This window comes from Macrobrachium nipponense, chromosome 22 (genome assembly GCF_015104395.2).
Source record: "Macrobrachium nipponense isolate FS-2020 chromosome 22, ASM1510439v2, whole genome shotgun sequence".
Classification (NCBI taxonomy): Eukaryota; Metazoa; Arthropoda; class Malacostraca; order Decapoda; family Palaemonidae; genus Macrobrachium; species Macrobrachium nipponense.
In genome coordinates, this window is record NC_087213.1 from 63,443,069 (window position 1) to 63,470,568 (window position 27,500).

Here is a 27,500-nt window from a genome sequence, read left to right on the forward strand (position 1 = left end):
TGGTCTACACGGCTAAAAAGGGTCAAAACCATGCATAGGAAGAAAACTGCAGAAGACACCTGCCCCAGAGCGGCCAAGAGAGTCCTACTCTAAGCCAACTGAAGCAGGATGAAGGACAATAGGATTCCTCCACCCCCTTCATCATTGCTCCCCTCCGTCAGCGGCACAAACGACTTTACCGGATAGACAAAACCACAGTGTGTATAGACGTAACCACGTCGAAATGTGGCGCAACGGCGCGCAGTTATTAGAATTTACTGCAGACGTAATAGGGGACTTGCTATTGAACTCTACGTCAATTTCACCCAAAAACTATTTCGCCTCTATATATAAACAAATTTGTAAAAAAGTATGAACTTTTAAGTAAAAAAAGTATTAACAAATAAGGAATATTCCTCTCTATCTCCCAACGGGTGACTTTCCGTAACTTGCGTCATGTCACGACCGTCCGACCCTTTCGTTGCTCAATTACCTTTGCTGCTACATCACAAGTAAGGATATCCGCCAAGCTTGCCTCGGATTATCCTGTTGGTGTCGTTTGGTTTATCCAGTCTGTGCATTGCCAATTCAATTTCTCCCTTTCTTACATAACCGCGGGGATTTATGACTGCCACCGATTAGCTTGTTTTGCAATGGTCGCTTCCTGTACGTTACTACGTCTGGGTTTTACAAACATAATTTTTCATTTCTATTCGTCATTGATACTATTTCAAGCAACTATACAAGGATAATATGATTGTTGCAGCTATCAGCTTAACTATTCATGAAAAAAAGAAAAAAAAAACAGGTGCGGGAATGCTGCTAACATGATGGAGGGGTACATAGTACAGGTAAACAAGCTTTAAGTACGCAGATGGTTCCCTTGCACAACTGGATAAATTCCTTTCTATTTCTCAGTTTAGATAACGAGCCCATGATGTCATTACACAGAGCTTTAAACAATCTGTTAGAAAAACATGGTACCAAATAATTTCACTGATACCTAAGGGAAAAAAAATGCATAATACATTCGTGTCATCCCGACCAAGAATTTCCGAAATGTGAGATGAAAAAATGATTACATAATCTGGTGCAGCTGCTTTTTGTGGCATTACTTTATGTTCCTCCTTATTTTTCCATGAAAAAGTTCAAGTTTCCCCCTACATTCCTGTCCTCTCCCTCGACGCTGGTTTGACTACAGAAAACGAACCAAACAGAAAAAAATAAAGTAAAAAACATTGTGTTTTTTCTGGGTATTTCCTACCGCTGTATGCTGAAAAGGAAGAAATGACAAAAAAATGCTAACCTTTTTCTACAAGGAAACGAGACAACCCAAACGTAAATTGTAATGCTCTAGCCTTTAAAAAACACTCAATGTTGTTTCCTTACATCTGTCTTTACTTGTGTGTGTTATTGTATGTGTTAATACGCTACCGTCATAAAAAACGCACACACTTACAAAGTATAATGTCCATAATATGCTGGCGCTACTCATCTTCAAAGTGACATACACGTCAAAGTATACGGTAAAATTACGCAATAACTAAAAACTTACAAAAAACTTGCCACTTCTGACTCTGAAAAGCCTAAACCGTAAAAGACGCTGATAAAGACAAGATACAGAAGTCATTAAGCTCATCAATATGTCGGCTCCAGATACACAAGTCCTCTATCTGTTTATCAACATATCCACCTACTGATTACCGATGAACGAAACCTACTAATGTTCAAGTGTATGCATGTGTGTAGGAGAATAGTCACACTATCTTGTACGTTTTTGTAACCACGTCACTGCTCCCCTATCAGCATAGAGAAAGCCTAGCTTTTTGTATAGGTAATTCGTGACAAGGACTGGGGATATAAAAATTCCATGTGAAAGGTAATAAGGGGCTCCCCTCAGAAGATGCTTACTAATGACACTAGACACAGGTGTGGCACAAGCTCTCGTCAAAATTACGAAGGAAGGTTTCTCCAGGGTCAAGGCTTTCTTTTTTTATCATCAGTCTACGAAGTGCTTCTTCCGCGGTGAGGAAAAAAAATGGAGGAGGAAGTAAAACTGAAGAAATGGAATGGAATAACGAAGTAACAACGAAGAGAAAGAGAGTAGAAACTTGAGAGTTTAAACAGTACAACCGGAATGAGACAAGAAAAGTGAACACGTGTAGGAGAGAGAGAGAGAGAGAGAGAGAGAGAGAGAGAGAGAGAGAGCCCATGAACGGAAGATAAACGTTACAAAAATGAGAAGGTCGCGAACGAAGGCCCCGTCGTCGTCCTCTCACAACATCTCAACACATCACCTATCCATAACCTGGCCAATGACTAAACACCGCCGCCGCCGCCGCTTCCTCCTCATGGGGCAGAAGGGAAGAGGTATCATAGCAAAAGGTTTATGCAATCCGCTCTATGAATAACCCTCAGGGGAAGGTCATCCCTTTAACCCCTTCTTTTTCGTCTCTCCGTCGGCCTTGCCCACCAGACACACCACACACACATCTCTGAGATCCACATCAAGGAAGAGCAAATTGTAAGGGGGAAAAAAGGTGTTCGAGAAAATTAGCCCATTCGGTGTGGTAAGTTTTAAAATAACTTTATTGGCACTGCCTCTTTCACTACCTTATATATATATAAAAAAAAAAAGGGTGAAAGTACGGAATTGTACTGTAGAGCAATTTTCCAATCACCCGATTTCTGAAAGCTCTCATTAAAGATAGAGTGACTTCAAGTTCAGCCTCACAATTTTTCACACTTAATTGTGCAAATAACGAACTCTTTGATAAGCTATAACTTCCCAATGCTGTCTGTGGCAAACCCAGGACGTTTCTTACTTTTCCTGGGCCCTTTATCCTTCACGGGTCGGTATTTCATGAAGTTGACCCCATCTCGAGTGTCTGCATTTACTTCCGTCTTATCACAGAGACTGAAGAATCTATTTACCACAAAGATGGCTTTGTTGCAATAAATAGTCTTGGAGCTATCTCGTCTCTTATCTTCTCTCTCTCTCTCTCTCTCTCTCTCTCTCTCTCTCTCTCTCTCTCTCTCTCTCTCTCTCTCTCTCTCTCTCTCTCTCTCCTACAACCAAATTATATCTACGAACCGTCCTATGAGATCTTGCATACTCAAATAATATTCAAGAAGTCAATGATCCAGCGTTATATCAATTTAACTTCAACCGTAAATAACTAACCAATTACTTTCTAGTTATGTTGCTAAACTGTACTGCCAAGAAACTCAAAGGCAACATCCTGAGAAATTCTGTGGCATTCTTTTACCCATATTTACATTCTTTTATACAAAAGGACCGCCACGTCAAGTATCAGTAAACCAATCTCACTCAAGTTCACGTAGATGGAAGTGGACCCGGATGGAACGTAGGGAGCAATGGTTGGTATAAGCAAAATAAAAAACATACCATTAGATTAAGTCGGAAAAATGCGAGAACTGGATTATCTCGGAAGGAATTTTATGTAACGAGATGCTTCAGAAACATGCGCAGTAAATACGATTGAGAGTGGATTTAGTCAGGATTAAATCTCACTCGCTCCACTGGTTCACGAGGCATATTTTTATCAATTGCCGTTAACGCCAGCCTCACCGTGTGGACGTTTTTAATTTTAATCTACCCATATGGATCTTCAATTCATAGAGAATGTGGACGCCCTTCGGTGACGGGGGGAGGGAAGTATGTTTAAAGGATTTAGATCCTATCTCGCGAAGTATACTCTTTTCCTTTATTTTGATCTCGGTAATAAGCAGTTTTGGGGAACATACAGTTCTAAACTGTATCAGCAGCGAAAAGGAAACGCAAAACTTGACGCCATAGCAACAAACTTGTCGATTCTTCTACAGGCTGCTCTATGTGCAAGAGCACCGTGCTGGCATAAGGCCAGCTTAATCTCAAACAACATTGTCGAATCCAATATAGCCTAAACTACGAAATCGGAAATGCACACGGTGGAAAAATTAATTAGAAAAGGGGATGGCTTACACATCCTAGGTCAAGGCAGCTTACCTAAGACTCCAAGAGTGATTCATAAAAAAAGGTTTCGAAGCTACTTGGCAAGTTATTTCCACCTATACGAATGGTATAAGAGCATTCGCGATTAAATTGAGTACAAATTCCAGTGTAATGGATCGAGTGGGATTTGAGGTAATTCTGCAATAAGCATAAACTCCTTCACCGTTAGTCTTAACGACCACTAGAACTAGTTCAACGTTTGCCCTCAGGATTAAAGCTTAAGTCATGATGGGTGTACTTGTTATAAAACGAAACAGGGCTGCCTACCTAGCACTGGCGTCACAAAAACACATAGGGGCCATAAAATGGACAATGTACCCAATCTATTTATCCTAAAAATACAGGTAACACTGCCTTGTTTATCTAGGTTCTTCTCTTTCCAATCCAGTTACATAAACATGCTTGTGATTGCCCCCAATACAAGTAATGACGTAGTTTATTTTTTTTTTATCTAAGTTTATTTTTTTATCTAGTTCCAAGGATATAATTAAAACATGGTTCAACCTCTTATTACAATGAACTAATTACAGAATTTTAACTAAGCCCCCATTAAAACTCGCTAACCCTTATCTTGGATTCTGAATGTTAGAGAATAAGAGTGTATCTAACTACTATGATAGATTGTAGGTGACGCATTGCACCATCAACCGAGTGGGTACGAATAATTTGGTATTTCTCTTACACTCCAACCCTTATCTTTCCTACAGCTAATATATCCTGCCCAATAAATCTCTCTCTCTCTCTCTCTCTCTCTCTCTCTCTCTCTCTCTCTCTCTCTCTCTCTCTCTCTCTCTCTCTTCACGTGCCCTCCTTCCCTTCAAATGCCCAAGGCTTGTTGCCCTGCAGCTGTGACAGTAACGCTGACATCGGCATTGCTGACCGCATTGTCGCCGACGCGCGACCAAGGAGTCAAGGCGAGGCGGCCTGGCGAGCTTGCGATGCTTAAAATCGCTATCTGTGTCAAGTTTGTGTTTTAAATTTAAAATCGCCGTCATTTTTTCGTAACGGGGCCGGGAGACGCAAACACAGCTGGGAAGGGGAAGCGCAATACCTCAGATCAGGCGTTGGAAATCGAGCACCGACTACAAGACCAAAAGATGTTAAAAGGTGAACCAGATTTACGAGCACTAATACAACGCTTCAGTGAACCGAACAGGGTGAAAACACGGACGGATGATCATTCGGGGTTCCGAGTCGTGTTCACTCCTTCCCCAAAGTCGTTTCGGGTGGAAATAAAATTTTAAATAGGTTGTTCTATAAGCAGGTCTCGCCGCTGCTGAAATGTTCTTTTAAGCTCACTTACTTGTCTCACTTTTGGCCGTCTTCCTGATTACATAGAGAATATATCAGGTCACAAGTGTTTGCTAGATATCCACAAACTGCATATCCCGCGTGCTAACTCAACATTCTGCGCCAGAGATAGTAAGGGTCAGTTTATACGATATTTCGTGGAAAAGCAATTATCCTGATTAAACTTTTTTTGTCGATTTTTGACGGGTCAATATGGTATATTTTTCAAGAATGTCATTCTCTCTTCCGAATAAAAACATAACAATAATTCACGTTTTTTTTCTCTCTTCCGAATAATAACATAAAAATAATTCGTTTTTTTTCAAGTGGGCCAATTCCAAAATGAGCTAAAGTAAATTCCCTCCAAAGTGGCCAAACGGCTTTAAACTTCATAAGTCACACTCCTAAAATCTCTGGTATATCGTTCTTCAAAAATTCCAGTATTGAGTTTTTGCGTGGTTTAAAAAATGGGATAACTTGTATGTGTGAAAACGGAGACACATGCGCAATTTACAAAATAAAACACGACATTAGTTCCACGGAAAACCCTAGCACGGTCCATTCGTTGTTTGAATTGTTCTACACTTCAATGAATTTCTAAAAACCTTGCGAGCACGTCGAGCCTCATTTGCATACAAACGCGGCGGTTTGGTCATGCATTCAAGTACTTGTAAAGAGGCCTCATAACCAATACGCTACATAACACGGGGCTTGCAAAACAAAACGCCTCTTGGAAAGTTCGACACGAAATTATTATTCTCGCCGGTATACCACGGACACAAGTAAATCTTTAATGGTTTCGAGCTTTACTTTTCTTCTTATTATTATGATTATAACTATTTTTATTACAGAACTAATGGAAGGTACTTTGAATAATGAAACGGGACGTAATTATATTTATCAAAACCTATCGGAAAATATAACTGCAAAATTTATTTTTTCTGCTTGACGAATACAGCTAAGGGATATAAAAACCTAAGATTAAGACCCTACTATGACTAAATGATTAAGCTCTACACGAACATAATACTACTGCTTTTCACGCCACAAGTTGGCAAGACTACCAGGCAATGCTTCAGAGTCAATATCATTTATTACTACTACTTTCATTCTATTAACATTTACATCGGCAGTGATAACCAGACTGAAGTCCAAGAATGCCAAACTCGGCATCAATCAACACTAAAGAGATGATTAGCTCTGCATGTCAAAACGACCTTTCATCATTCTTATGCATGCCTTGTTTCTCCATGGCAAAAATCATGACTTACCTGGCACTGCAAAAACATGCCGATGAATAATGAGCTTTCGTATATCAACTGTGAGAATAATAATAATGTTAAAAACACCATCAGTAACTTAATTCTACCATATGCACAAACTGAAGACGTTCCCACTAATTGCTAATAAAATACGGAAGGTGATGAAATGAGTTCTTAACAAGTATAATTTTTATAATTCAATGGGATCCCGTTTAGCAACTGTGATGTTAGTTAAATACATATTTTGATTCTGAATTTCAATATTCAATATTAATAGATTTTTAGCGAGATTCATTCCAATAAATTCTTATGTTAAAATTAACAGCAAAATCGAAATAACCTTCGCAGCAAGATCCAACATAAAAGTGGTTTAAAATAAAATCCAGTGCATCAAATCTGGATGAATATCAAATAAATTTATCGTTAGTAAAACAAATATGAATATATATTACACAGTGAAGAGCTTTACTAGGATTAAAGAAAACTGAATGCCACGAGAAATTAAAATTTCTGAAAATCGACAGCATGAACTGAATGACAATGCAATTCAAATTTGGCAACCCGCATTTTTATGCAGTATCATTTCAGCACCTATTACTATTTTTTTTAATATACATAAAGCTAACACACTGTTTGATAACCAGTGCTCTCCGATGACAATGCAAAAAAAAAATCTGAAAACAGAAAACATGAAATGGTTATGAGGCAGTGCCATAAATTCGTTTTTACATTTCCAGATCAGTAGCTTTACTTACCTGTGATTTTGATAAATACAGGATTAAAATTAACATTCTAAAGAGGCCATAAAGATACAATATAAAGAATCAAGGCAACGCCCCACTCGGGATACTTACCAGGAGTTCGCACCAGGCGACATCAACGCCAGCATCGGTGTCCAGTCCTCTGTAGACGGTCTTGAAGGACCCGCGACCGATTTCATGGTCGAACTTGAGGAAACGCCCATCGGGGGACTTATCCACGGCTTCCTCGGCGTCCTCGTCCTCAACGGGCGCCCTCCGTTCCTCCTCTTCTCTTTCATCTCTTTCTTTCTCTTCTTTTTCACCTTCTAACTTTTCCTTTTCCGTAAGAGTACCTGCCTCTCGAGTTCTTTCCTCACCCAGCCTCTCACTACTTGGCTCAACGCCCTGATCGTCTTCTTGGCTTAAGAGCGAACGCCTATCTCCCGGGGGCTGCCCAGGCGACGGTTGCTGGTCCTGTTCACTGTTATCCAACACATGTTCTTCGACACTCGATTGTTTCACAATTGTTGCCCTCGCGAGGGACTGGCGCTCTCCGTCTTGGACACTTTGGGAGCGTCGAGGCCTCGGGGACTGCCGCTTGCCGGCGGTGGCGGCGGCGGCGGTGGTGGTGGTGGTAGTGCCTCCACACGAGTGATTGACCCCCGAGACCGACGTCGGCGTCAGGGGGCCAAAAGACTCCTCACCGTTGAGAGCCTCTCTGTCCTCCTCCAGTATCACTGAGCGTCTATTTTTCGACATGGAAAGCGTCCTCCTGCCCCTGGGAGGACCTCCCGGGGTACGCAAGGAGGGAAGCGTGATGCGCCGACCGCCAGCTCCTCCTTCCTCCTGCCCAGGACGAACTTCTCCCACGTTGGCCGACGTCGAACGCGACCTGGGCAACGACCGACGCAGCGACGTCAAGACGCCTACCCCTCCTCCCCCGCCCTGGCCCCCGGCGGAGTCCTCTCGCTGCTGTAAGAGACCTTTAATGCTAGAGGTGAAGGTGTTGGAGGTTCGGACGGACCGCCTGTTAGAAGGGGGCGGCTGGGGCACCACTTCGACACCCGACCGCCTCTCACCATTCATGGTGGGAGTGGTGGGGGTGGTGGCAGCGGTGGTGGCCGTCGTGGTGGTACTGGTGGAGGTGGTTGTCGGCGTCGTGGTGGTTGGTGTTGTCGTCGTCGTGGTTGTCGTCGTCGTCGTCGTTGTGGTTGTGGTGGTGGAGAGGGTGGTGGAGAAGGCGGCAGCAGGAGCCGTCGAGGTAACAGATGAGCCCCGCGAGCGGCCCTTGGACATCGCAGGCGGCGACCCGGGTCCGGAAGCTGCGCCCCCCGATTTCGGGGCGGCGCGCCAACCGCTCCCCGTTACGCTGCCGCCGCCTGCGCCGCCCACCCCGCCCACCACGCCGCCATGACCGCACCTGTAATACCCGCAGGATCAGAATAACAACTATACACTGGCAGTCACATGAGTACATCTGCTCTTGGTAACATAAAAAAAACAAAGGATACAAAAAAATAATCTTCCAGATTCACGCATTTTCACGAATATACAAACTAAAATGGCAAGTCCATTCCAGAGTCACGCATGTCATCTCATAACAAAATCTTCATATAACACACACACACACACACACACACACACACACACACACACACACACACACACACACACACACACAAACACAAACAAGCTGCTCTCCGCCAGATTTCTTGCAAAACATCACACGCAAAATCCTGCGCTCATTAACATGAACCTAAGTATTTGCACGCGCGCGCGCACACAAACAAAAAACACACACATACAAACAAAGCTACAAATAAAACACTCAATCACCCACGCATTCGGAAATAAATATGAAGGACGAGAAAGAAAACGAGACAGGAACTGGTACACCTTCTCAGATCTCCAGAGATACCAAAAGAGCCCAGCTTAGAAAGGAGAAAGGTGATGAGGGATAAACAATCTTGCTGCTTGAATGCTCGCAACCATGACATTTCTATATAAAGTGATAGTGGGAGACAGAGACGTGTTTTCCCCGAGTAACTTGAATACAGAATTTAGGCCAAAGACCAAGCACTGGGACCTATGAGGTCATTCAGCGCTGAAATGGAAATTGACAGTAAAAGCTTTGAAAATGTGTAACATGAGGAAAACCTCGTAGTTGCACTATGAATCAAGTATTAGGAGAGGATGGAAAGTAAGATGAAGAAATAGAATATGAAAGGAGGTATATACAGTAAAAGGAGGTAATCACGTCTCAACATCCCACCCTCGAAGGAAGATGAAAACAAAACTAAACAACTTCCAGACATTCAAAATACAATCCGCTGACAGAATGGAACTTGGGAATGTTAAGAGTACTAAAATAAATTTATATTTTTCCATTATCCATTTACACTCGACGAGTGAACACCTCGATTTCACACGAAAGGATATGAATCACCCAGTTTTACAAACAGTCGAACGTTCATTCAACGGAAACGAGTGTGACGCACACACACTTCAGGTGCCAGTATGAGCAAGAACTCTTCCTCATAGTAAAAAAAAAAATCCATAATAATTCCTCTTAGACATTTCATCCGGAAGGAAGCGGATTTCAAAAGGAACATAGGGAAGAACATAACGCAATATCCTTGCATACTGAAACAAAAAATTCGAAGAGACTTGTAACAAAAATGCGCACTTTATGGAAAAAAGAAAAAAAACCTGTAACACAAACTTCCCAAGCACACAATTGGGTACGAGTAAAATCTCTCTATGAAAACTAGTTTCTATCTAAAACGGAAAAGAAACTGCGTACTATCACACCAAATGACCTCAAACAAGCGCACGCGCACACAAGCGCACACTGGATTTGACTCTTAACAAAGACCAACACTGAAACAACATCCACTGAAATTCAAGATAACATTTTCACTGAAGTCAGAAAGAATCGTTTACGAACAAAAGCAAAGCCACCGGAATATCACGAATTGGCAAAAGGTTCTCAACTAGTTGCCTGCATCTTCAGGACGGGAATTTTGAGGGAACCTTTTCACTCAAACAAAATCTTTAGAATTGAAGGAACCTTTTCACTCAAACAAAATCTTTAGAATTGAAGGAACCTTTTCACTCAAACAAAATCTTTAGAATTGAAGGAACCTTTTCACTCAAACAAAATCTTTAGAAATCATGTAAATGGGTAAACACTCAAAATACAATTGTAACACTTCTAGAGGCAAGGGGGTAAATTCATAAACACTAAGATTATTGATAAAAAATACAAAGGAGGGACATTAACAAGACATACACTGCTCACACTATAAAAAAAGAAAAAAAATACCTGGGACACACTGAAACACGAGCTACCATTACGGCAGCACGAAAAGTCATTATGGTACGGGAATTTGCTTATGGCAGACGTGCAGATGCAGGGATTCGCTAGAAGAAATGTTTTCCGATATCCTCCTCCTTCTCCCTCACCTCTTCTCACTCACGCACAACTGAAGACTGGTCTGTTCTCCATAACTCACGCAGTCACCATTCACACGGAAAAATACGCGCGCGCGCGCACATGCATTACCTAGCGCGTGACCTTACAAGGTTCTAGGATAGACACACACATTGCTACATCCCGTCCAATCAGCATGAGCCACGTCACGCAGTCTCCAAAGGTTCATGATATATAAGTGCTTCCAGGGTTTAAACAAGTGATATTCCTCTCTCTCTCTCTCTCTCCTCTCTCTTCTCTCTCTCTCTCTCTCTCTCTCTCACAAACATAAATACATACATCCACATAAAAAATGACACTAATATAAAACATAAGATAAATATAAACATGGCCATTTAAAAAAAAATGTCTAAAACATGTGTAATTCGAGTAGAAACCAGCCTGGTGTTTTTTGCTTTCATATCTTACTTGTTTAGGATTATTTGGTGTTTAATTGAATATATTTTATATTAAAAAAAAAAAAACGGTCCCTCCGACGGCACAATCCTGATTTTTTTTAAATGATTTTTTTTTCGAAAATTATAAATAATTTTTCCCATAATTTTCTCCAAGCAAATTATCTTTGCATTAAAGTTAATGGGTATTAAATTTAATGTTTCTTAACAATACATACAGTATTTAGTATTCTTATCTCAATTCTTAAATGGACATTGCCATGATGGCACAGAGTAAGACGAGCTATTACCTGCTACAAAGAAAATGCCTAAATCCATTAAAATTCGGGTTTCCCTAATCTAAGAGACGTCATTTCTATGGTTGACGTAATTAAGACTTCTTGTTCGCTAATCCTAACCTGTGTATAAGAACCGTTAATTATACCTGACCACATCAAGTAATTCACAATCTGATATAATTTAGGTTAGTGAGAGAGAGAGAGAGAGAGAGAGAGAGAGAGAGAGAGAGAGAGAGAGAGGAGAGAGAGAGAGAGACGAGAGAGAGAGAGGAAGAGACAGAGAGAAGGAGAGAAAGAGGAGGAGGAGGAGAAGGAGGAGAGAGAGAGAGAGAGAGAGAGAGAGAGCAAATGTTCGTCCATTTAAGGTCAGCTTTTGGAATAATAATTTCTTTCGCAGAGATCGTAGTTTTCAGCATTTCCCTTTTATCATAATTGTTTACACATCCCTTAATTATTCTTACTTCCGCAATTTGCATAGCTTGATTATTTCAGTTCTTCGACTTTTTATTCATTCTTTGCATCTTCCAGCTATCCAGTATTTCCTTTTCTAAAAGGTCAAAATTACTTTCAAACTACTACGGCAAAATTCTTCCTGTTTCACCTTTCCGGTTACATAACATTATCGCTTTATTTTGTTGCATCAAACCGACGACCACTCTGGTAAATCCATGATCAGAAAAACAAAAATGACGTCAGTATATGGAAAGAACAGCCTTCACGGGTGATGAGGAAACGGTTTTTATACCGTAGGACAAAGAAAATGATTTGGAAAACAATGGAGGATAACAAACAAAGGCGACATTCATTCTAACTTAAAATGTGTTCAAAACTTCCTCAAAGTATCTATTACGTATCTAAGTTACGATAAGACGCATTGTGAGTTATACAAAGCAATGCACAAAAAGGTATCTGTACATAAGACAGAGAAAGAGAAGTCCTTATAAAATTGCTGAACCGAATCAAAGCTAAAGTACAAGTTATTCAACACTCCTCAGCCAATACTATCAGCACAGTACTCTATACAAGGAGGAAGAAATCGCATACGTGTCTTGGGAGACCTGCGACAAGCAGTAACACATGTAACACATGTAACACCAACAAGCAATACCAGATCACATGTAGCACGGCCAGAACTCTGACGAGGAGGCCCTGGCAGCAATGTCACCTGTGTATTTCCACCGAGGGCAGATATATTATGTGAGGAACAGAACATCCGAATTGTTGAGCATCTCTGCGTCAGACACCAAAAGGGAAGCGTGTATTTGAAGTAGTGACGTTCAGAGGTTTCATTTTCCACAGTCAGATACTTGAAATATATTTTACCAATAACTGTTCAATGCAGCATTAACAAAAGACTACACAGCGATCTTCGAACGAATTCTAAGGAAGGTTATGTTGCAAAGAGTAAATTCGCCGGTAGAGAACGAGGCACAGAATACAAATACGAACGTGAGGAGTGATCACCTGATTATGTAAGCCACATAAGTCAAATGAGAGTTCGAAGCTAAATCTTTATACAGCCCCAATTCATCTAAATCAAAGGGAGGGGGAATGAGAGGAAAAAAGGAGGGGGGGCATGGCAGAAGAAGCCATGCATGGTCCGTCTGACAGCAGACTCAAAAACTCATGGGAATTCAGATTAATCATTAAAGCTATTCCCTTTATCTCTTCCATACAGCAATAACTGAAAATTATTACAGTATGGAAGAGAGAAAGAGAATAACTTTAACGTATTAATCTGAATACCCATCAGTTATTATTTTATTAATATTTGGCAGTGCAATCTCTGTATATTCCCTGTAAACTTCCGCATAAGGTATCTGCTACATACTAAAATCGCATTAACATATATTCGTCGGAAAACTGTAGACGCAACTATCTCGTGAAGGGCTAACAAATTTTAAATGAATCAAAACAATCCATCTTGCAATTAACGCTAATTTCCATCTAACAGACAACTAAGAATAATTACAAATTCACCACCTTATAAAAATACTGTGGTAACAGTGGTGATTCATTTTTTTTCAGCCAAAATCCCTACTAATTTTTTAAGGAAATCTGAACAACTGAAATGACAACAAATAATCAAATAAAGAAAAAATAATGTTACTACCAGTGACAACTCCTATATGATCTGTGGAATGCAACTAAATTCAACACGAAACGTAATTAATTAGCCAAGCCTGTAAGGCGTTCCATACAATCAAATATAAGGTAGCGAAAATGCAAGGAACCAATGCTTCGTGTTCGAGGCGTTTAGAAATAAAGTGGCAGCGACGAAGGATCTACGACCTATTGGTGGAGTTCCCTTATAGGACATAGAAGCTTCCAAGATTATGTCCTAAACAATTTCAAGTCTAGCACCGATAAATCAAATATCATCATCATCATTGCTAAAATTTCATTAATATATTTCTGTTTCGGTCATGGTTATCATTATAGCTTTTACTATTGATATTATTTCCGGAGTCATATAACCATTCGTATAACTGATAAAGTTTAGTCTCCCTGCTATTCAGTATGGCACAAAAGTAGGTATTAACAACTCGTCGAGGATACAATACAGGAAAACACTCATAGAAATGAAAGGCAAGGAATCTATATGTTCCAGTAACCCTTAAAAAACGCTCAATTATGTAAATAAATAAATAAATAAATAAATAAATAAATAAATAAATAAATAAATAAATACAGTGCATTTTACCAAGATTAATTAACTTTACTACGATAAGTACCTTATTTTTAAGAAGAAAACACGCCCGTCCAATTTCATAATTTATCAGCCTGACGACCAATAAACAATACTAACATGTCATATTCATAGCGAAATAATCTTGGCAGTCGGAATATTTGAAACAGCAAAATGCTTTAACATAAATTCGGCCGTAATCATACCAGTGACATGAAGCCACATCCCTCACGACGCAGCTGCCAAAAGAGAGAGAGAGAGAGAGAGAGAGAGAGAGAGTTGCGTCATCCCAACGGCGATGATGCTGGGCAGGAGAACCAGTTCGAGCGAGTTATCTCGGAGAGGGCCACGAAATAAGCCAAGAGTCGTGAGCTGAAAGCAGCGGTGCTGGCAGATTTTTCACGGTCACGCCCATCCATTGTATGAAGTCCTCCTTAACTATAAGCTGCGCTCTCTGAAGAGGATTTATTTGTATCTGTTTTATTCGTTTGTTAGTTTAGCGTAACTTCGAAAAAAAGCGCATAAATTCTATATATATATATATAAAAAAAAAAAAACAACGGGGACAAAATCCAAACCACGAACCCCAAACAGGCAGTAATTAACCCGGATTCATAAAGGCGCCTCTTCTGTTATCGAGGTCAATGGCAACGGACATGAAGCGAGAGAAATAAAATGGTCTTAGCGAAAGATTCAACGAAGGTGTTTTCCTGAGCCATAAGGAACAACCTTGAATCCATGCAATGGCTGTCTGCTGAATACTTTTCTTATGCAATTTGGGTCAAGGTTTGCGACTCGCCTGAATAGCTGCGCTACTTTACAAACGTTGCTGCTATTGTCCCGTGCCAGGAGAAGAGACAATTAAGTGATGCGCTGTCTAAAAAACCATCAGCAGTTGTACAATCCACTTGAAAGCACCGTCAATGAAACAAAAATGACGCAATGTGTCTAGAAATCCTAAAATATTCTCGAAACAGGCGAAGAAAACGTCAGTGAAATGTAAGTAAGAATGATGCAACGTCTCTGCGATATCATCAAAGGCTTTCGCCGACAAGAAGTTCATCCTTTACATAAACGAAAAAAAACTGAAAAACATGCAAGTTGAAATTTAATATTAAATCAGAAATTTGCATTCGGATATAATTCTGGAATCAGGGATGATAATGTCAGCATTAAACCAAATGTCTTTGAAAAAGAATTTTTCTTTGTGGAAGCTTGCCATATGGCAAGTTCATGGCCCCACTGGCTGGTTTGCATTCTCACAACAGTACAATGAAAATGGGAAGACATTTCAGAATACTGCTTTGATTTTTATTTTATTTACTAATTTTCAAGAGTTATTAGAGAGCAGAAATAAAAATGCATTCTCAAACTCCAGAAACGAGAATTCGCTCCATTTCTCTGATGAAAGCGCCGAGTAGAGGCCATTATCTCTCCTCCGCTGAATTTATCATCTCAATCTCAATGTCAGGCGCGCGCACGAGAGAGAGAGAGAGAGAGAGAGAGAGAGAGAGAGAGAGAGAGAGAGAGAGAGAGAGAGAGAGAATGCATTATGCCATTACCTAAGAGGACAAATCTGACATCTCAAATTATCCGAAACCCCAGTTCAAGATTGGGACATTTCTCCAACATAAACAATCTAATCATGGCTTTGGTCATGAACATGCAGTCAGTTTGCGCACACGCACACTTGCGCCCACATAGTTATATGTGTTATCATGAAAATATACACTTCAATATAAGCAAGCAATGTAAATCTTTCCATATCTTCTCAAACCACTGAAGAAGTAAATTTACATATCTTTACAAATTATTCTTAATACTGCTACATTAGCAACAGAACAGAAGGATAAAACCTATACGCTATACCCCGGCCGAAAATTTGGAACCTTTCAAATAGTGAGAGAGAGAGAGAGAGAGAGAGAGAGAGAGAGAGAGAGAGAGAGAGAGAGAGAGATATCTTAGACACCATAGAAAAAAAAATTTTCTGGCGGGATGCAAAACAAGGTCATGACCCTGTAGACAACTAATCACTTTGCAATGAGATCACGCGCTGGCACTTGTGTTCTTTTCTTCCGGTGGCCTTGAGGGCATGAAGGGGCATCGTTTTCGTCGGACTGGTAACTTTCGAGACTCCAAACATCATTCAACTACTTAAGGTGGCCGACCCTATTTCCAAAAAGTAGTAATGTCACCTTTAGAGCTTCTCTCTCAACCATCACACTGCAGTGCAAAAGCCGTCTTTTGCAAGGCTTGCCAACTGTGTCAACTGAGAGAGAGAGAGAGAGAGAGAGAGAGAGAGAGAGAGAGAGAGAGAGAGAGCAGATGGGCGGTCTAGTCACCGGTAACAAGTGCCCTAGATTGCCAGGGGAAGCTGGACCACTGGTAAAAACCTTCTCTCGCTCAAACGCAAATAGAAGACGCTTTCGCATAGAACTTGATACTCCCGTTACGCAAAGATCAAACGCCCAGCAATGCAGATTTTTCTCAAACATAAATCTACTCGCACCTGGCAGTCTTCGCCAAACCTCCCCCACCCCTACCCCCTCCCACACCTCTTCTCTCGTTAGCCCTTCGTCCAAGGTCCTAAAAAGATCATTTTTTCTGAATCTTGAGCCATCCCTCAATGTCACATTCAATCTACTGCAGTACCAAACCCTGAAATACCCTTGCGGTACCAAAAACCATTTAAATATTCCTAGGTTGATACTAACTCTCTCGGGCAATGCTTGGATGTAAAAATAAATGCAAGGGAACTAAAGCATGCTTTAGAAAAACTCCCCAGGAGTTGCCTCTCTCTCCGTTTTCTCTCGATTTCTCTCTTACCCGAACTTCCCCCCTCCCCCTAAAACAGAGACTCTGACTGTCTGAAGGTCAAGGTGGCTTACGTGTGTCTGTGTCTGTCTGTCAATGTCAGTTGTCCATATGGCACTTTAGACAGTCTTTTTCTGTTATCACCGGTCTAAAGATGCTGCTTTGAAGAACAATAATTATATGCTAGTTTCATCCTCCGGTCGCCTGCCAATCACAAAAAGTAAGAATAGAAGACATCCTAAATATTAGAAGACATCCTAAATATTCATACAATGCAAACCGGTAGCCATGGAGAAAAAAAAATCCTTAAGATGGGGCTTCACTTCACTAAAGAATAAACCCTCAATGGTTTGAAGTCTCACAGTCAAATAATAGAACCTGCAATAACTGTGGTAAGAGTTGCTACTCAAAAAGGGATCTCAGACGGATGATTCAAAACGCTGGTGCCACCGATAATACTCTTAATAGGAATTCGGATAGCTCCAATTCCGCATACGAATGTTGGGAGACAGGAGGTAAAGCAGCAGCAGCAGCTGTTTCACTTGGGTACAGAGCAACAAGTCTGTCTGGTGAGGTAGCAGCCAATTGTACGTATTCTATAACGAAAAAACAAATCTAAGTTTAAATAAAATTATCGTTAAGTACACCTGACGTAACCTCTCATTACGAAACAACTCTCGGCTTTAGAATCTTCAAACGGACAAAAGGAAGACTTATTTCCAAACAATTCTGGTTCCTTTCATAATCAAAGCGTGAGTCACAAGAGACAGAGCTAAAGATTTTATCTAACTTCTTAGATTTTATCTAACTTCTTCGGAACAAAAAGATAGCTTTCACTTCTTGCGGATTCTCATGACTCTCCGCTGTTTGAGAGAGAGAGAGAGAGAGAGAGAGAGAGAGAGAGAGAGAGAGAGAGAGAGAGAGAGAGAGAGAGAGAGAGAGAGAGAGAGAGAGAGAGAGAGAGAGAGACGCAGCAGTTAGTCTAAAAATAAGACGCTTAATAATGGCCCTACTAACAATCAATACTCTAGAACCTTGTCCCCTGTCAGTCCTCCGCTAGTAAGGTACTTATTAAATTAATATTTCATTTTTATCACTTATTCATTGATCGATACAACATTGAGCTAAAACAAGCTCTTTCGACCGTTTTACCGCAGGTTTTATTCAACATGGAATTTCCAAAGTTGTCAAAAGTTTTCAAAGAGGACAAAAACACACTTTCATACTCTCGACTAAATTTACCGGTTTTCGTAAGCAATAACATACATTAGCACATTCAGAATACATTCACGTTTTTGTTGTTAATTTCCGAGATATAACACCTTGAATACATTATTATTGTATAGAGCTGCTTTAAACTATTTCTTCGAACAACGGTAAATAGGGAAATAATGCTGCACTCTCGGCCGTACCCTTCTAAATCCCACAAAGATACTGTGGCTCTTCGTAGCTAAAGAAGCGATTTGCACCAACGAAGCATTTGTTTCCACGCAGAGACCCAGTTCTTCTTCATCCAGCTTTTAGGAAAGCGCTTGATCCTAGCTCAGCATACTTTTATTTAAAAGACATTCTCCCTAAAACCCCACACGCCGATTCAGATATCCCTAGTGGTCCAAACATCCCCCATATCACCTTCATATCTCATAACAATTCAAAAGCCGTCTCATACCGGTCTGAACCCCTTCCGAAGCGATCTAAAACCCTGATAAAACGCTTCAGAATCTATTGTGTGTGTATGTATACATTATATATATATATATATTATATGATATATATATATATATATATATATATATATATATAGATATATACTATTATATATATTATTTATATAATATATATATTATATATACATACCTATACAATATATAATGCAATTATCAATGGTGGAAAATCAGTCACTGCCAAGAGCTATTCAACGTTGTCAACCGACGGCGGCCAAGTTATTTTACATTAACAAAGGACCAATTCCGTTGCTATGCAAAAAAAAACCAAAAAAAACACGAATACGTTAATGCAGACCATAAAAGACTTCGCTATTCGGTACAGCATACGCTAACAAGGCTTCATCTAACCCCTGTTGACAGGCGCCAACAACTGGGAAGTCTTATAGGCCTAACGCTCACATGACCTCCAAGCAACGTAATTAAGCCTAGCCATGAGCGTGTGTGTGTGTATGTGTGCGTGTGTACTAAAATACTCGACCAAGTTCATGTTTAACTCTGTTGATCATATTAGAATGTGAGGTTGCGTGCCTCACGAGTCACCAATTCTTGCATCTTACAACGACACAGTCAAGAGACTGTTATGCTAACATTCTCTCCAAAAGAGAGAGAGAGAGAGAGAGAGAGAGAGAGAGAGAGAGAGAGAGAGAGAGAGAGAGACTTAAAATATGAAAGAAACGAGAGCAAAACAATACTCTTGGGTACATTATCATTCGGGGACATTTCAGATTTAGTCTTAACTATGAAAGTGGAAAAGCAATTAATCATTTTTCAGGAAAAATTGTCTGAACAACTTGAGCGCCCGATCGGAATTGTACCCTTACCATTATCGACAGTGCCAATGAAAAAAAAATGACGTTTTAATCAGAGAAGAAAATGGCTGACAGAACATGATGTATAAATTGAATTCTCTCTCTCCCCCCTTTCGGCACTCCCCCCTCCCCCCCTTCATCTTACCGAGTATTCAATGCCACAAGGAACAGGGAGGGTGGGGACCACTTTCTCCCGGTCAATTGTACACATAACTAATCTGGAAAAACCTGTTTTGGGAACTGGAACGAACTGATGCAAAGAACTAACTAAAATTTCCTGTTATAAAAAAAAATGCCGTGGTTATGGACGGTAATGATCTTATTAACTAGATAAAGGAGTCTGCCTAAAACGAATAAGAAAACATGCATAAGACAACATCCAAGCTCTACAGTAAAACCCGTGGTTGCTTTAATAAGCTGCCGGGAAAATTTTTTTTAAAGCATTTTGGTAGGGAAGAACGTCAGTGCACCAGCACACGTTTGAAATGCATGAACTATTCAAGTGACGACTTGTTTAAGATTACCCCAAAAGCGCCATTCTAATGATTTCTCCATTAAAATCATTAAGAACAAAGTATACAGAAAAATATACCGTTCAGTCACGAAGTCATCTTGACTGTGTGAGTGACTTTTCTCTCTCCTCCGAAGTGGAATATTTTCAACCGTGGGTGGAGTGTTGGGCACCAAATCCAGGGCATGGTAGGGACTCGAAGAAGGGCTGGGAGTACACGACCGTTGGGGACGTGCAGGAGCGCTCGAGAGACAGCTGCAGCATGTAGACAGCCAGGAGGTTGATGCCGAAGAAGATAACGGTGAAGACGCTGTGGTTGACGAAACCAGAGACGTGACTGACAGCAACCAGGTATCGACGGAGGGGCACTTGGCGGTTCCATCTGGGCCCGCAGAAGAGGCTTCCGAGGATGTTTTGATGAGGGGCGCGTGGACAGGGTGGCACTGGCGGTGTCTTCGTGGCACCACCGATCTCTCATGAGAGGGCCCTGTGCCCATGCTTTGATCCCAAACCCAATAAAGCCAATAGAGCCTCCACATTCACCGGCGGTTGGAGATGAATGTTAAGAACATCTGTTTAGTTTTGCGCGCCTCCAGACGTTGGAGGCCGAGAAAATGGACGTTCAACACACTCACTATACGGAAAACCTATCACACACAATTTGCATGCACTGAAATGAAAGCATTTCTTCCGCAAGACGAACCTGTCAAACCCACGGGGGCTGCACACGAAAAGAACAGCGCCCTTGATGGATGCACCATAATTCACCGAGAAGGCGTTGCTCGTCCTTTCACAGTCACTTTCGACTCTCCTGTCCTACCCATGGCCAGCCCTTTAATTTTCACGAAATCTTTGTCTTGAGGCAGCGGTAAGAATTCGAAGGGGATTTTCCACGGGGGATTATCATCTTCCTCCAGACCAACTGGGCGTTGGCAGGAGGAGGAGGAGGAGGAACTTTGACACGCACAAGCACAGGAGGCTTCTCCGAGAGAAGAAGAATCTTCATAGTCCATGCTAAGCATTACTTGGACAAATTCACGATGCGCAACGACGTCTGTCTGTGACGATCATGGACACTGATACAGAAGGATAATCTCCCTACTGGGAGACATCCATGCTCATGACTAATGTATTTTCATGATCGCTGCATCAATGCCAGAGAAACTGATACACCACTACATTCAAGTTCAAAACTTTCGATCAGCAATTCCCTTTGATTTCAGCAGCACAAATAACCTTCGTTGATGACAACAGCACAGATAATTTGTTGACGAGTTCCATAAGTTCTTAACTTCACCAGACTGCTTCAACCTTTGTTCAATTCTGCTCAGCCACTGGCGGCGAGAGTATGATTCACTCCCTACCTGCTGGAGGTCTTCGGTCTCTCATTGGCCGAAACGAAGTTGGCCGAACTCATCGACCTATACCCGCCACCACTTTCTACGGGTTAACATTTCTAACGAAATGCTGCAGATGAACGGACCTCACGCACATGCTACTCATTCCCAACCAAGCACATTACTCATGGACTTTTCATCATCACTTACTGAAGTAAAAGGTCGACTAGCTCTCGCAAAACCCAGGCTAAGTCACACACGGAAAAACACTATGGCTCACATCACCCGAGGCGACTGGAAGTTGTTGCAGAGGGGGTGGGGGAGGATATCCCAAGGCCACGTGTGGTTCCAAACAGCTCCTACTGCTACAATAGTTCTAAACACTTCGACAACCTTCCCACGATCGGGCTTGCATATCAAAACGCCAGCATACGTTCTTCCAATGCCCGAACGGTCTCGCTAACAACAATCGATCCGTCGCAATAACTTCCAGTTGCAGCAACCGATACACTTTTGCACCTGACCGGGCAAGTTCGGAGAGGAGTGAATGTACGAGTAAAAGTGGCAGAACCAACACCGAGTTTAGTTGCCTCCACTCGCAAGAATGTATGGAGGAGGAAACACGTACTGGAATGGTGACGGGTGGTTGAGCGCGTACGCACGTACGTGCGTGAGAGCACCCGTGTGGAAGAGGGGGTGGAATCGCACGACGGTGGGAAGGAAATGTGGTCCACCAATAAAAAAGGAACTTTAGGCATACGCCTCCAGGAGAGCTGCCTTGGATAAATGCGACTTTCTACAGGAAACCACTTCACTGCGAGGGAAATGCGAGGTAGCCGTGGTCTCGTTCCAGGAACAATAACCGTCTCGTCTTTTCTGCGCACGAGGAACCGAATGCAAACATCATTAATCTGCAATACGAAAGGTGAACGGATATAGAAGGTGGGTGGAGATGTTAGTCTCACTGGAGAATGTCAGGTACTGAAGGGACGACCTCCGCTCTTCTCTTCTCTTCTCTCCTCCGCCTACTTCTTCTTTTTCTTCTTTCTCCTCAACCCCACAGCCAGCGAAGACCCACAAACCCACCAGGAGCCCCCAATTCTTTCGACCAGTGCCCATGACCTTTCACGGTGCAGAAAAAAATCGCGACAAATATGAGAGAGAGAGAGAGAGAGAGAGAGAGAGAGAGAGAGAGAGAGAAAATTTGTTTATGCAATTGTCACTCAAATCACTTGTCATATAGCCAGCTAAAAGATAAAAATAAAAAAACCTTGGAGTTTGCAATCGGTAATTTCTGAGAGATTTTGTTCAAGCATAACGCGAAGACAGAAATAGCAGGAGAGCCAGTCATTCCTAATCAAGCCCAAATTGCCGGATTGCAGGGGGAGGGACCGGTACTTAATTAATTGCACAAAAGCCGTAATGGCCCTTACATAAGATGTCAAAGGAGAAGTTGACTTCACCTTCCCTCTTGTGGGGAGGGGGGGGGGTGGTTGAGGAAGTGAGGGAAGGGGAGAGGTTAGAGAAGGGGTTAGAAGCCCAGAATACCAACGAACACTATATGGCGACACGAGTATATCAAAATGATGGGCAAGACACAGTATATGTAACAGCTTAGTCATACATTAATATGAAACAAGAACATTAGGCCAAGACGACTCTCTCTCTCTCTCTCTCTCTCTCTCTCTTCTCTCTCTCTCTCTCTCTCTCTCATGAGAAACTATTATACTTATGCCGGGGGAAAGAAAAGTAATCACCCTTCCCTGAAAGAACACAAAATTACCAAGTAGATCAAATAAATTCAGACAGAGAGAGAGAGAGAGAGAGAGAGAGAGAGAGAGAGAGAGAGAGAGAGAGAGAGAGAGAGAGAGAGACCCATGACCCCTATCTCTATAACGTCCGACATCATCAACACTCAGCACTGCCTTGTACAGACACTGTTGTAACAATGACTGGCAAATATATCAAAGACTCTTTCTTACCTGCACTTAGATCCACCCACTCCCACAAGCGAAGTCCTTTCCATCCCCTAAATTACTTTGAATTCATTCGGTCGATTTCTTTGCAGCTCTCTTTGAAGAAACTCCAGTTCCCACCTGATAAAAACCATCTACCTGCTCGGCTTCGCCTACGAGCATGATTATCCGTGACATGATAATTTTCACACGAGATCAACTTCATCCATATTACTATATCTAAATCATTCTTGATCATTTATCATCCTATATGTAATCTTAACACGATCAACTTCATTCATTTTACTATATCTAAAGTATTCTTGATAATTTATCATCCGTTATGTAATCTTAACACGATCAACTTCATCCATATTACTATATCTAAATCATTCTTGATCATTTACCATCCTTTATGTGACTACCTCTAATGTTATGAATGAACCGACAAGAGTTTAAGACAAATATACTTTAGAAAACGATAAAAACTTCCGTTAATATTAGTGTGAGAGGCGCCCGTCGGGACAAAGTCGTACCACCGGTTGCCTTGGACCATCTCGCTCCTGACTTCAGCCAACAGGAAAACAGATCTTTGTCAGAAGCCCTAGAAAAGAAATCTTTCAAAAGCCGTGAAAACAGGGCCGTGATATGAAAGGCCAAATTCGCAACCTTGTCGAAGACAGAAAAAGAAAAGAAAAAAAAAAAGCTGACAAGAATAAATCTTTCAGACAACCCACATCCACTTTTAAACAAATGAAAGCAACGGAAAACCTTCACTGAATAGACGGAAAAACATATTTGCGCAGCCCATATCGGGGCAACGAGCCTTGCTCGAGACGAGAGCGAGAGAACGGTGTTCAAACAGAAAGCGACCTTTCTCATCAGCAGGGGCCAATAGGAAATGAGCACTTCAGAGGGCCAAACACATTAGCTAACACCCTCCTGCCGAAATGCAATTTAGAAAACTGCTTCTATGAAGGGGCCAAGGGTATTGCATCACAATCTCGTCAGGGGTTGAGCGCTTTTATTGAGTAGACAGGAAAATGCTAATTCACAATACAAGCAACACTCAAGAACCACGACGCCTTCATAACATAAATGTAAATATCTCCAAACGCTGAGAGGTCGACCGAAAAACAAAAGTTCGGGGAATATGTTGAATAAACAAACACTGTCAAGGACAGGACAGTCCCGAGAAAGGTTAGATGCAGAAGCCGAAAGCGGGACGGTGAAGAGAAGAGAAGAGAGAGAAGAGAAGGGAAAGACATAGATTAGAATAGAAGGGCGCCTACAAAAAGGAAGCGGCGACGAAAAGAACAACAAAGTCCACTGAAGCATCTGAAGATGAAAACGAAGTTATATGTCAGTGCTATGAGCCAACCACTCTTACACCCAGCAGCCGAACTGATGGCACAGGGCCATACATGATACCCGGGAGATTCCGTATCGGAAGGGGGTCTTACGACGAACTGAATAGTGACCACTGATGTCAGGAGTCAGTTTGTACAGGCATCATCTCACCAACCAAACTCGTCTGTCCCTCTGTGGCTCTTTGGTGCCAGAAATCCCATACGCAAGAAGAATGTCACCCTTCCAGTGCCGGGATGTCGGGAATGCGACAAATATATAGCTAGCATAGCATGTCTTAGTATCATGAACTACCTGTCACTGTCCCTCACATTCGACCAAAGAACAACTGATGTTAAATACTGTACCCGCACATACTGTACACGTAAAATAGTAAGATGTGTATACTGCAGATATCTATAACACGGAGACCAGAATCGGCTCCAAAACTTTCTACAGACGACGGTGATGTCACCTCATTTTCGAGAAATAAGTAAATACCTCTTTTACTACGGTGCCCTTAAATTACGGCTAATTTTATTCCTATCACTTACACAAGGGGGGGATGTCGTCAAACCGCATAAACATGTCAACCATTTACAAATATAGGACTTCGCAAAATCAGGATTCTTAGAAGTTTTGAAAGTTACTTTTTAAAATTTGCAACAAAAAACATTTGACATTTGTATAACCCGCGGTTATACACAGGCGCGTGCACACACACGCGCATATTATATATTATATATATATATATATATATATATATATATATATATATATATATATATATATAAATGCATATTAATTTTCTGCACGGTTGGGACACAACAATGATTAAGCCGTTTCTCTGTATCCATTCCTTGTACGGGAAAACGCCTTAATAAATAAAAATAAAATAAACTAAAGCTAATATATATATCTTATATATATATATATCTATATATATATATATATATATATATATATATAGTACTATATAATCATGTCCATATAATTATAACACTTCAATATAACTGTACGCCCGTACTAAGTGCGAGATATAAACACGCCGCCCCAAAATACAAAGAGAGAGAGAGAGAGAGAGAGAGAGAGAGAGAGAGAGAGAAATATCGGTCTTGTTCGATGCTTCAGCAACTCGCAAGCCTTGTAAATCGCGCGGGGCACATGATTTGCCATTTAAGGAAGATCCAAGCCTGCTCGCGAACTCCATAAAGGCATATCTACAAGACCATGCTTCGCCACACTCCGACCCCATTAAAGCGAGTCTTTTTATTATTTTTTTTTTAATCTTTTCTAATTCACAAGATTTATTCTTAAATAGTCACAGCAGTGATTTAAAGACATCTACGCGCAACGCTCATACTTAGTCGCAGTTGACGGGCTTTTGCAAATTCAACGCGCTCTCTTTGTCAATGGAATTTTATGGCCCAAACTTCGTGATATAAATATGACAACCTCAAAAGAACTAAAATCACAATGCTGTATTACTGGAGCTTTTAACTTACAGTGTATATACATCGTACACAGCTATACAAAATAAAAGACTTTTTAAATACAATACCGCAAATCTTTTGTGCTGTAAAATATCAATATTCCCTCGATTCGTTGGTTTAAAAAATATTTAGCAGAATGTTACATATAGACTCGAGGACTTTTTTTTTTGTATGCTCTACAAAATGATATTAGTAATGGATAAAGTTCACAGGAGGGTCAAGTACAGGTAAAATTAATCCTTCGGTATAATTACCAAAGGACGAAGAAAGTTGAAATCAGCCACAATAAGTAAACTGAAACCACTACTTTCCGGTTTCTTTGCATCATCTTTCACCGAAGTGTCATTAAATAATGCTTCGTGAAGGACTCTCGTTTCATAATTTCTAAAATATTATTCATTTTTCATTACCGAAGTAGTAAGATTTCTTTATTACTAAAAATCATACTGGAAATTAACAACTTCACTCGAGTATTGATGTCACAATTGGGAATCCAGAAAAGAATTATCATTATATCTAAGAGAATTTCCTCCTTCGGTAATTTTATATCCTTTAAACAAACTGGACTTACAGAATAATCCTTAAGGCATCCCTTTTAACTACAGACTCTCTCTCTCTCTCTCTCTCTCTCTCTCTCTCTCTCTCTCTCTCTCTCTCTCTCTCGACCTTCCGCATTCTCTGTATTCCGTTCATAAAGTAGAAACTCGGGAATCCCGGAAACGCCCCTTTCTCACTTTTGCTTGATATTGCTGGCTTTCAAGTCGGCATTATCCACGTGGCACTGAAATTTTTTTCCCTTTTTTCCAAGAACTAATGGGATCGAGTAAATCAAATTTATAGTACTGCAGTCATTTATAGGCAGGTTATTTAGGGACCTGCCCACACGTGAGCGCTGACAGGTCAGTGATATATGGCCATATTAATTATGACACACTTGTATATATACGTACAGGTGCATATCACACATGGAAAATATATAGGCAAGCATTCATATGCCACAGTTTCGACAAAAAATAAGCAAATAAATAACGAATAACCAATGATATTTTTAATTAGTGTCAGACCTAACATAAGAGTGGGGGCCTATGCTTACTAGATATATTTTAACATCTCGATGAGCCTAGACATCCTAATCGATAACCATGATAGTCAGACAAGAATTTTCAAATATCTTTCGAAATGTAAATACAACAGATCTTCAATGGTCTTTCCATCATTTGCCAGAAAGTTATCTAAGTACGTTACACACGCAAATATATACATATAATTACATGTATATATATTCAAGTATAATGCAATATATATATATATATATATATATACACAACATTAATAGAGACATGGTTACTGCAAGGTAAGACATTAG

General features: G+C 40.9%; 1 protein-coding gene across 27 annotated transcripts in view; it reads right to left on the minus strand.

Moving 5' to 3' along the window:
* LOC135198752 (serine/threonine-protein kinase WNK1-like) overlaps positions 1-27,500 on the minus strand; it is a 569,129-nt gene that overhangs the window by 68,751 nt on the left and 472,878 nt on the right. For 11 of the 27 annotated variants that reach the window (XM_064226633.1, XM_064226620.1, XM_064226621.1 and 8 more), the window contains one exon: positions 7,401-8,706. In XM_064226633.1, the coding sequence (XP_064082703.1) occupies positions 7,401-8,582 (1,182 nt within the window). In that variant the 5' untranslated portion in view covers positions 8,583-8,706. Of the gene's footprint in view, positions 1-7,400; positions 8,707-10,611; positions 10,656-20,083; positions 22,316-27,500 lie in introns of those variants that run through there. The other 16 variants (XM_064226618.1, XM_064226611.1, XM_064226616.1 and 13 more) reach the window with 4 other exon arrangements.